The following is a 12,197-nucleotide window of genomic DNA, read 5'->3' as shown; positions in this document are numbered from 1 at the left end:
TTATTCATATATGAAAATTTTAAAATATGTACTTTTTGATATAGAAAATATTTCATTACCTGAGGATATGCTGGTTGAGCCCATGTTTTTGCGTAAAAGCTCGGCCACATTCGGAACAAGCGTGAGTTTTCTGCTTGAGGAGACCCTGGCCAGCAGCTTGTTTAAGCGAAGCAGCGAGGCTACAGATATCGGAGAGGAAGCTATGATCCCCGACGTGTAACCTCATGTGTAGGGCTAAACCTTCTGCACTGGCGAAAGACTCTCCACACTCCCTAAAACAGATGTACAGGTTTGTATCACATAAAGAGAATGTTTTGGGTGATAATATTAACAAAACATAAGGTTTAACAGGATCTTTTTTATCAATCGAAACATTTTTTGGGTTTTTCTAACCACACTACTACAGAGGAAGTGTTTTTTTATTCCTTTTACATGTTTTAGGTTCCTTCAAAGACTGAAAGTAAATAATTACTGAAGATGAGATGCTAACAGTTGACCGTAGATTGACATGAGGAGAAGATGGTTGGGGGTGTGGTCAGCAAAGATACACAAATAAACAAAATTTATTTATTTGTGCCAACGTTCTGAGCTAAATTTCAGGCCTTTAGCAAATTTGAAAACAAAATGAGATAACAACCTTCATGCAGAGAAACTTTTTTTTTTATATATTTTTATTGAAATTGACAACTGTACATAATTATACATTTAGTAAATTTTATGTAAGCTATAATGGAGTGATACAGGAGTGTAGAGAATCTACCCATTGGTAGCACTCTAATTAAGTTTTTAAATCAGCAGGTCTTACGGCCATCTTCTTTTCAGGCGCCTCGGAGAATTGTCAGAAATGGAAGAGGAAGCAAGGTTAGAAACTAGTGGGTTTTGGTGGTTAGGGATTTTATAATGGAAGGAATGATATCTGGTTCGGGCTAGATCGGTTACATATGAGCATTAAGGTCTTTATATATGATTTTATTTGTGACAAAGTAAGGAGCATTGAGGATTTTACATAGGATTTTGGATTGTAAGGATTGGATATGAGAGGAATTTGAAGGTTTAGTGGACCTCCAAAGCTCAACTCCATATATACAGATTGGCCTTATTACAGTCATGTAGATCAGTCTTTTGTAATGCATTGGAAGTTTAGACCGTTTGTCCAGTAAGTATTGTAATAGGCGAAATCGATGTGCAGTTTCCTGTCTTTTCAATATTGTGAGAGGAGTAAGATTAAGAGAAGAGTAACATTACTAAAGGATACTGTAGGGCAGTCGGTAGGTTTACGACAAAGGATAATGGTGATTTGATGGGCATTGTTGGGATTTATTTTTAGCCTCCAATTTCGACACCATTCTTCCAGGGCTGTGATAAGGGATTAGAGATTATAGGGTTATTTTTAACTGCGAGCACACATGTGTCATTGGCAGCAGAGGAACATAAAAATAAATTAAGTAAATAGTGGTTGATACTAAAAAAAGATAAAAGATAATATTAAAGGTGTAAGAATTATACAAAATAAATAATAAAAAAAAATTATGAACAAAACAGAAATAAACATAATGAAAAGTGCTCCAATAACTTTTTTGGCAGTAAAGTCAAATTACTGAAGATATTTTGTAACATAATGCTAGTTTTTAACGCCCTTTTTTATCAAAAACGGTTCATGGTACCGTTCTATGGTCTAATGAGTGATGAAGAATTTCAATTTTAAGACTTAAATATCAATGATTTTTATAAAATTTCCAAATTAAGTCAAGCATTTTGTGCATAATAAAAAAAAAATGTTGTAATGCTATTAACTCCATTCGGAGAATTATTGAAATAAAATGGTGAAGACTAGGTGGGTGTCTTCACTTACTGGACAGGTTTGTTTGGAAAAAGATAATAAATGGTGGGACGAACTAAGAAAGTTTTTCAAATTTAAATATATATATTTAATTCAGAAAGATTTTAATCATAAAATTTTTAGCTCAAAGGAGGATTCAAGTGAGGAAAACGCATATTTTTTTGGGGGGTAAGCTATTTAGGAACGTTAATTATCAATTTATTAATTTAAAGATTAAAAAATGCACTGAGTTAATTTATATCCAAGTCGAGGTGTGCCCAACATTTTTTAAACGAGTGCCACAATCAAGAGTTGGTATATTATGGTGCACCACAACTGTCCAGGCCATAGGCTGAACCTAAAAGGTTCTAGGTTTAAATGGAGGACCCTTATGTTTAAGTAACTAAGGGCACAATCTAGGAAAACAGGTAACCCTTAAAGTTTAAACCTGAGGATGCAACCAAGAACCGACCCCACTCTGTTATAAGTGCTAGAGGAAAGATGTCCATATAGACAGGATAAGAGTGGCAATGGGGGCACCCAGCATGGATGCCGGTTCATCTCAACAAGACGAAAAGGTTACCTCTTTCAATATTGGGTTCCAATACTGCCGCAAGAACCAGAGCAGCATTAAAAGGAACATTCCAGGAATTCGAAGAAGCAGCATATGAATTAGTTCTTACGGTGAATGAAGACAATACAGTGTACATGAAAAACTCAAGAAAGGATAAGGAAGAGAAAAGCAAAGTGATGTTAATAGACCACAGTTTCAGTTCTGTAAACCAGTTTAAGTACCTGGGAAGCCTGGTTACAGATGATAACAAAGTAGAGAGCGAAACAGAGTTCAGGATAGCAGCAGGAAATAAATGTTATTTCTCACTGCAGAAAATACTGAAGTTTAGAGCTATCTCTAAAAGAATGAGAGTGGTCATTTACAAAACCTTCGTAAGGTCAGTAGTGATCTTTGGAGGGGGAGGGGAAACATGGCCCTTGACAAGAAAAGCAGAACAGTTACTCAACTCCTAGGAGAGAAATATCCTTCTCAATACATATGGAGAGGAGTCTCGAAGAAGAATGGAGTTTCGAGAGAAGAAGAAGGAATGAGGAACTGATAAATCTGTACGGGGAACCCTGCATTGTGGCTTTAGTTAAAAGAGACAGAATAAGACATGTTGAGAGGATGCCTGATGAAAAGATTCCCAAAAAGATGGTTTATGGCAAACCAGATGGAAAACGGAAAAGAGGATGTCCCCGGATCAGATGGCTGGACTATGTGGAGGATTTGAAGCTCTTGAAGGTTGGTAGATGGGAGGAGAAAGCAAGAGACCGTGCAGATTCGTCGGCTGTTGTGAAGGAGGGCCGGATTCTTGCAGTGCCAAAATAATAACAAATCTAAATTACATTTACTATTAAATTTTAAAATACTATAAAAAGTTTTGATTTTTATCCATATTAGTTACTGAACGACATTTATTTCTTATAAGACTCATGTTGAGGAAAGACTGCTTACATAGATATATTAAACAAAACATTAGAAAGATTATCCGGGTAATGGTCAAGAAAGGTACAAAAATAGCAGAAAAAAATATTTATTAGTAATAAAAGTTTCGCCCAACTTTGTGCTTCATCAGGGCCGAGTCCAGAAAAATTGAGCGCTTTAGACTTATTTATTTTATTTTCAAAGAAAGAAACCCTTACCGTATTTCAACTCTCGTTCATTTGAAAAGTACAGGACAACATATCCATTATGTACAGCATTTGATTACTTGATGTCTCACATCTTCCTTTAAGGGATTTGTTCAGATTATGAAATTTTATAATATTTTAGTCCTTTTTTTTTTAAAACTTCCTATGTCATTCCAATGCAAGGAGGACTGTTTTTTTGGACTGTGTCAGAATTAATATTCTGCATAAGGTAGGTTATGACTGATTTGTGACTTTAATGTTTCAAAAACTTGACTTTTTTGAAGCATTTTTGTCTTTAAAAGCTAATAATAAGACCTATTTTTGTAACTTGAAAGGCCCAAAATATATATATAGAATAGAAATTACTGTAAATTGACAATTTAATTAAATTTTATAATTTCTGAAACATCATTTATTTTCAGATGATTGAGTTTAAATAAAGTTCAAAATTCCAACAAATCTTACATTTTTCAGCCCCAATATTGAAACAGGTCCAGAAAACCTAATGATATTTTAAACACTTTCTTCAACATCCTAACAACTCTTTTATACCTAATTTGAAGTTTCTATGTTCTAAAGTTTTTAATTTAAAATGTTTTAAGTTAACGATGCAAACCCATGTTGATCTATACCTTTTTTTAACCGCCATCCGGACCAGTTTCATCACATCATTTCACACGGTCAACAAATAATCTTCCAAAAACATATGTTTTGGTAGTAGCCCTTTACCCCTCCACCAATCTCTAGGCCAATTATTCGTCACAGCACACCTGTTGAGCTTAAAAAATTTCATGGCACCCTTGTTGGGCTAAAAAGCTTTCGTAGCACCCTTACATATTAAAAAAAATGCAGCACAATTATTCTTTGAGCGATTTGAAGGAAAAGAAGAAAACAAAAAAGAAAGTGCAAAGTAATTGCTGGAATGCACTGTATACTTACTTCTTTAATTTTTTTTTTGTAATATTTTGAGAAAGTGGCAGTTGCTTGTAGCACCTATGACAAATACTTACTTAAGGCACCCTAGAGTGCCACGGCATCCAGTTTGGGAACCGCTAATCTAGACTAGAGTCCTTCCACTTAATTTAAAATTTAGTTTATGGTGATAGTTTAATTTAATCAAATATGCAGAATTTAGATTACCCCTTTGTCCCAGAAATCATATTAAATAAGTCTGTAATACTAAAAATATGGTTGTGTAAACTCACTTGCAGAGTTTTGAATGATTTGTAACTGGCTGATGTTCTGGGGGATGAGAACCGTGGTGTTGATTATTCAGACCACACGTCCTGACATGGAGAAGAAGGGTACGTTTCTGTAAAAATTCCTTTCCACAATTAGGACATGTGTCCGGAACCCGTCCATGTTCCCTTTCATGCTCGACCAACTGAAATTTTCGGAGAAAACCTGCCCCACAGTCGGGACAAATATAGGGTTGCAGACCTCCATGAAATCTTGAATGCATCACGAGATGTTCTTCCCTTGAAAATGATTCACCGCAGATCTATTGGGAGAGAATAGTTTAATAAATAATTACATAAAATTCGATACATTTTTAAATTATTTAACTTTTTTTATAATCTTAAAATAAATAGTCATTACGGCCAATGAGGGTATGTTTTGTGCTAAAGGTAACATTAACAACAGAGTTGGGCAACTATGAAACTAATAGCTAAAATCGCCATGGATACGATATTTATTTATCAATGGTTCATTCATGAATCAGGGTCGTATCCATGGCAACTTTAGCAATTAGTTTCAACTATAGCTAATTTTTTCCCATCTCTGATTAACAGTACTGCTGTATAACATATTTAAAGTGGTGGCATCAAACTTCATAAAGCATGTGATTTGCTTAAAAAAAAAAAAAAAGAATTAATACAAAAGAGTTTAAAAAAAATTCATGAGGTAGCTTCGATCAAACTGTCTCTAAATATGGCACTTATAAGTAATTTATTAAAATTACTGTTTCTTGGGTATATATATCAAAAATAACAATAAAATTACCGGGCACAGGTCAAATTTTTAAGAATAATTTTTTTCTTAAATAAAATTAGGAATGATAATATAATAAAGTTCAATCTGAAAAGTAATAATCAACTGATAAAATATACTTTCAATAAAAAATTAAGAAATAATTTCTCATTTAACTCCATAACATATTTCATCATAATCTAAGTATTTATATTTCTTAATATCCTTTTATTATTTCCTTTTAATCTATGTGTTAGTCTTATTCTCGTAAAATGTATCTATTTGTTTGTTTTTGGTAAACTGATCTACTGCTGTGACTATGAATGATGGTCTGATCTCACATTACCGTCTAATATTGAATTTGTTTAGCGGGTGACTGAAGAGGATCTAGGAGGGTGAATTCCGGAGAGCGAATTTGTTGACGGTTGAATTGAAAAATTGTGAAAGGGTGAAATTGGAGGAGCAGAAATGAGAAAGAAAAATAGGAATGAATTGAAACATTTGTATTTGTTGTATAGACCGAAATTGATTGTAAAAGGAAACTGTAAGGGGGAAAAAAAATTGTTTATTATATCTTACTATTGTATCTCTTTTTTTCTGATTATACCATGTATGTGTAATTTATATATGTCCGATTATGGATTGATAAGTATGCTGTGTGAGATAGCAACCTAATGTATTTAGGCAGCATAGATAAATAAAGTATATTTCTCTATCTCTCTGCCACTTCAATTTTGGCTAAATTTAGAAAAGTTATTCAATATAGAAAAATTGAAAAATAAAGTTATAGGAATAGTGGCTTAATCTACCTTTGTTACTGAATATAAGTTTTTTTTTTTATAAATATACAAATAACTTTATTTCACAATAAATAAATCAATCAATAAAAATAAGAGGTATGGATATTACTGACTGGTGATTTAATATAAAGTGAAGTTAGTCGGAATCTGTGGTAAGGGGAAAAGAGAACATTAAGAAGAAAAACTTGTAATGACGATATGGGAAGAAGATAGTTGACCGTATGAAGAATGGAGGAAGATAGTTCGAGTGGCGGTCAATAAAGGTATCAACATAGTAAAAGAATACTATTTATTGTTAACCAACATTTCGTCCCACTTTGCAGGGCTGATAAGAATTATGTTCTGTTATCAACTGAACATCCTGAACAACGGAATATTCTGCTGGTAACAGAACATCATTCTTATCAGCCCTGAAAAGTGGGAAGAAACTTTGGTTAGCAATTGATCGTTTTCTTTTACTATCTTTGATACCTTTTTGACTGCCACTCGAACTATCTTCCTCTAATAATAGTTAAAAATTAAAGTGTATCATTATAACAAAACAATATAGTAAGCTATAGTTATTAATGTTCTTTTCTCCACTGACTGCATTCCTCGAACAAAGTCTGCTTGTCATAAAAATTGATATGCTGCAAAGTTCGGTTTCTTAGATATATATACCACATTTTCTATATAATAAAACAACAAAATAGTTTTTACTTCTTTTACGTTTGTATTATATCCTAACAACAATGGTTGAGGAAGCAAACAAATTTGTTGTATTAATTTTGTTTCCATTGCTAACAAGACGGGTATTGATACAGTTAACTGTAACTGTTATATAGATCACGAAAGTTAGGAAAATGTTAAATTAGTATGGTTAAAAATTTTCTTTTAACATATTAATCATTTAAAAATAGGTTTTAAATAAGTCTAAATTTCATTAACAACTCTTAAATAGATATTAAGCTCCACTATTAACTAAAATATATAATAGGGATTATAAAACCAACACATTATGACACACTGAAGAAATACCAAAACACAATTATGATTAATAGAATGATATAACGATAAATATTTGAATGCGGTTGCAAAACAAACTTAATGCTCAATAGGAAAGAACTAACCAAATACAAAAACTTACCTGACAGGAAAAAGGTCGTTCACCAGAATGAAATTTTAAATGTGTACTCAAGTGTCTTTTCTGAGAAAATGTTTGTCCACATTCACGACATTCAAATGGTCTGTCCCTGGTATGCATTTTTTCATGACTAACCTAAATTTAAAACAAATTGCTCTTTCACTAGTCCAATTAAGATGACAAAATTATAAATAAGAATAACTTACAAGATGATGCTTCAACGTAAACGACTTATTACACTCATTGCACTTATAGGGTCGTTCGGCACTATGCAAAAGAAGATGAGTACTAAGACAATGTTTTAACGCAAATGTCTTTCCACATTCTGGACAAACATGAGGGCGTTCTCCAGTGTGCACACGAATATGAGTAGCAAGGTGATGTTTGAGTAAAAAAGACTTTCCACACTCTTCACAAGTATGAGGCCGTTGTTTATACTGAGGTGGTAATTTATTAGGAATAACTTGCTCCCCGGTTTGTGATGAAACATTCTGCTGACTGCTTCCACTGGCAGATGCTGGTTTTCGTTGAAAAAAATCGGTTTCATTCGAAAGAGGTATTGGTGCTAAAAAATGTCTGGGTTCGTCATTCATGAAGAACATACTACGAAACATCAAATTGTTATTCATACTGTCAGGCTCATCTAACTTATTCGAGGCTTCACTTTTTAGTTTTGAGCCTTTTATCACTATGCTGGTCTGTGCAGAAGGTTTATAAACAGAATTATTATAATAGGGCATGGGCTCTTCATTGGACTCCAGGGTGATTCTCTCTGAAAGGTGATCAGAAACTACTTTAATCGGATCCAAAATCCGTTCAGTCTTACATCTGTAACAAATTCATCACGCTTTTAAACTGACATAAGGATTGATAGTACAGTGGTTTATCACATCAGTCAATAATACTCTCTTACCTTAACATGTGTTTTATTTAAGCCTTCTTCTTGCAGCTTAATTTATGCTAAATGATTTTTAAATCGGAATTAACTGTTATCAAGATTCGTTCATTCTCAATAATCTGAATAAATAAGGTTCCCTTTGATTGTTTACAATTTATTGACTATCCTACAGTTTACAATTCCACAGTGTTGACAGAGCTAAAAAAAAAAAAAAAAACATTTTTTAAGTAAAAACTTAAAATTTTCTTTATTTATACACGAAATATCTAAAAAAAGTTTGTTTATAACAAAAGCTAGCAAGAAAAACACAAATCAATCGTAAAATATTCCAAATATTAAAAAAACAACAAGGAAGGTTATGACGGGAATAAGGGGCGGAGAAAAGTTTAGTATATTACGATTGTAACACTAAGATAATTTGTCAAATTCTTTAATCATTATATAATATCAGAAATATAAGATTTAAATTTAATTATAAAAACACAAATTGACAACGGAAAGCTGATAATGCGTAGGTAGAGTTGAACTATTGGTACATTAGCTTATTACATGGATTACGGGGGTATGAAGCTGAAATGACAACGATTATCACAACTGATTTTAAAAAGAAACGAGTCCTAATTATTTTTCAAAACAGAATATCAAAGTAGATCAAATGGTTTAAGAGACGGGAAATTCCACCGTCAAATATAAACCAATGTCTTCCAACGGTGAATTAACCAGCTTCGAATCTAGGCTAAAAACGCCGAATTAACCCTTGAAATTATAAGTTGATTTGTCTAAAAGATAATATTTTACTGAGAAAAGGGTTTCTAGGTCTATTTATACCTGAATAGTACAAGAGCCGGGAAGAAAAAAAATGCAGTTATCTCGCCCCAATTTTTTATTACTTTAATGAAAACTATGTATAATTACTAGCCAAAATTGATAAGTCTGCCAAATAAAAGAAGGGGGAATAAAAAATGGCGGCTGTTTCAAAATCTAAAAAAAACATTAATTTTTCATTCGGAGCTCTATATCTTAAATACTACCAACAACACTAGAAAATCTAAGAGTACATTATTTAAAGAAGAGTAAATTTTCTGAAATATTAGCCCTAACAGAGCTATTTACGTCCAATAGTTCTCGAGATATAGCATTTTAAAAAGCAAAATTAAGAATAAAAATCTACTGAAAGATTAGTAGTTAGTTAATTTATTTTGAGAAATCTATATCTCAGGAACTATATGACGTACAGATGTCTATTAGCTAGTTTAATGGACTATAAAGAATATTATGACCTTTACCTTCGTAGGAATATTAGTTTTCATGATATTTGCTAAAATAAATTGATTTATATCACAAATTTCAATGTTTAAATGGGCCATCAGAGCGCACTTATGTGATCTATGCCATCGCATACCATTGGACTGAGGATGATATGAAGTTGTCCGGATCCTATCAACCCCTAACCGCTACATGAGTTTCAAAAAGAGGTCGCTCTCAAATTGAGAGCCTTGATCGGTCGTTATTTTTATCGCAATGCCCAACATACAGATCCATCCTTCGTAGAACGCATTAGCAACCACCTCTGCTTTGATATCTTCTATTTGTACTGCTTCCGGCCATCTTGTATATCGGGCGACCAAGTTACCACGTACCCCATATTTCTTGACGCTGGAATTGGTCCTATTGTGTCTAGATGCACCTGTTCAAATCGACCTACTTCGGGAAATTTCCAGTATGGAGTAACGGCATGTCGAGTTATCTTAGTTTTCTGGCAAGATACCCAACCACGGGTCCATTTGTTCATGTTCACATTTATATTAGGACAAAATTAACTTTTCCCTTTAGAGTTTTACGTAGGGGTTCAGGAACATGGATGTGAGCTTGCTTTGTATAATTAGCGCACCGAATAGGTCAGTCGCATTCGGGAATAATTAGAATTTCAAGGCAAATAGAGGGATTACCTTTTTTTGCTCTTTCAACCTTGAGATCCTTACTTTGTATGCTTGTAACTTGATTCCAATCCTCAAACAGACCCAGTTCTTCTATCCCTGAGAGTGCATCGTCTACATGATTTTCCGATCCTTCTATGAGTCGGATATCAGTGGTGAACTGACTTATTAACTCCAGCCACCCTAACCTTATTAGTTAAGCTGATGCATGTTTTTGGTGCATTGAGTATACAATGGGGTTGTGATCCGTTAGGATAGCGAAGGGTCTTCCTTCTATTACCGGTCGAACATTTTTCACAGCTGAGTAAATCGTCCTAAATTCCCTATCATATGTTGCGTGACTCTATTGGGCATTGGAAAGCGCTTTTGAAAGAACCCAAGTGGTTGCCATTTTCCGACCTCCTGCTGCTGAAGTACGTTGATTTGACGCATCATAGGCAAGAGAGAGTTCTGCTGTTGGCTTAGGATGTGCGAGAAACGTTGCTTCTTCAAGGCTGGTGTTTTGGAGTTCAAATGCCTTATTGCTTTCATTATCCCACTGTATGTGGGTGTGGTCAATCACTTGGCTTCGTGTAGGTATTTATTTAAGGGCTTATGGAAATTCGCTGCTTGAGGAATAGTAGGGAAAGTGGCCAAACGTCCTTAGGTTTGGGGTATCCCTTCATTGCCATGACCTTTTCCTCACTTGGCCTGATGCCTTCAGTGCTCACATGGTAACCTAGGAACTTAAGTTGACTTACCCCAAATTCACACGTTTCGTGTGAGCTGTTAGATTCTAGCCGACAAAATACTTCCCTAAGATGCTCCATGTGCTCCTCGTGTGAGGACATTACATTAGTATTTATATAGGTTTAACGTTTTCTATAGATTGCACCGTAGACTATGGTTACTTTTTGACAACCCTACTAGCTTTGGGAAGTCTTGATCAAGTCCAAATATTTCTGATTTTTTGATTCCCACGGATACGTATTTATGCGTTTTAAAGAGAACTAACAACGAATCTAAGTTCCTTTTTTTTTCTTTTTTTTTTTTATAATTGTTTGACCTACTTTTCTTGCAGCATATTTTTCTTTTTTGTAATTTCCAATAATTTAATATGATCAGCAATGTTACTTTTTTATTCTACAAAAAAAAAATCCGATTGGCATTTAATAACCTTTAAACAGATTAAAAAACAGAAAACGATTGTATTACAAATTGCCAATAGACATAAAATATATTTCTCTCGACTCCAATGTACATTGGCAAGAACTCTTGAGCACGTTTCATTCAGCTTAGAAATGAAAGATTGTGAGGAATACGAGTAAGAACCCAAGCATTAATTTATTATATATAATCCTTACAATTTCTTGAGACTGGTTATTATTGATTAAATTAAATAAATTTTAGTCTCAAAACAATTTATATTTATTTATAAATTTCGGTCAATTCGGCCATCTTCAAGGAAAATCCTGAAATACAATTTTAGAACCACATCAATTTAAAAAAAAACTTTATACAGGTTAATAATTTCAGTTAAAAAATTGTGATAAATTATAATAGTGATAATTAACTGTGATCAAGTTTTAATTTAATATGAAGAATTGAAAAAATAGGGTAATCTTGGACTGAAATTATAGACCTGGGCAGAATAGCTTGCATACAGTTTTTTTAAATTTATGTGGTTCTAAAATTGTATTTCAGAATATCCTTGAGTATAGCCGAATTGGCCGAAACGTCGGAAAGAAATATAGAATGTTTTGAGACTAAAATTGGATAACATTAATTTTATTTAAACATTAATTATATTACTATTGTTTTATTGACTAAACAGTTTGGATAAGTATCTAGCCATGGCTTATTGTAAAAATATTACGATAATTTCTTATTTTGGTTTGATTTAGATAATTGTATTTCAAGAAAATTTAATCACCTCTATTATAATTAAATAATTTACCACAAAACGTATACCTTTTGTAGTTAT

The 12,197-nt window shown here is 33.2% G+C and overlaps 1 protein-coding gene across 1 annotated transcript in view; it reads right to left on the bottom strand.

Annotated features, from left to right (window-relative positions):
• LOC106690682 (gastrula zinc finger protein XlCGF57.1) overlaps window positions 1-8,508 on the bottom strand; it is an 18,935-nt gene extending 10,427 nt beyond the window's left edge. Inside the window, exons 1-5 of the mRNA XM_014436191.2 lie at window positions 8,313-8,508; window positions 7,606-8,227; window positions 7,403-7,534; window positions 4,711-5,006; window positions 60-272 (exon numbers count right to left, since the gene is read on the bottom strand). Of these exons, the coding sequence (XP_014291677.1) occupies window positions 60-272; window positions 4,711-5,006; window positions 7,403-7,534; window positions 7,606-8,227; window positions 8,313-8,320 (1,271 nt within the window). The 5' untranslated portion in view covers window positions 8,321-8,508. The remainder of the gene's footprint in view (window positions 1-59; window positions 273-4,710; window positions 5,007-7,402; window positions 7,535-7,605; window positions 8,228-8,312) is intronic.
• Window positions 8,509-12,197: the final 3,689 nt, after the last annotated feature.

The sequence above is a fragment of the Halyomorpha halys genome, unplaced genomic scaffold (genome assembly GCF_000696795.3).
Source record: "Halyomorpha halys isolate HHAL.00 unplaced genomic scaffold, Hhal_1.1 Scaffold1816.1, whole genome shotgun sequence".
Taxonomy (NCBI): Eukaryota; Metazoa; Arthropoda; class Insecta; order Hemiptera; family Pentatomidae; genus Halyomorpha; species Halyomorpha halys.
Note: the sequence above shows the minus strand (reverse complement) of the source record. Positions and strands in the feature narration are given on the sequence as shown.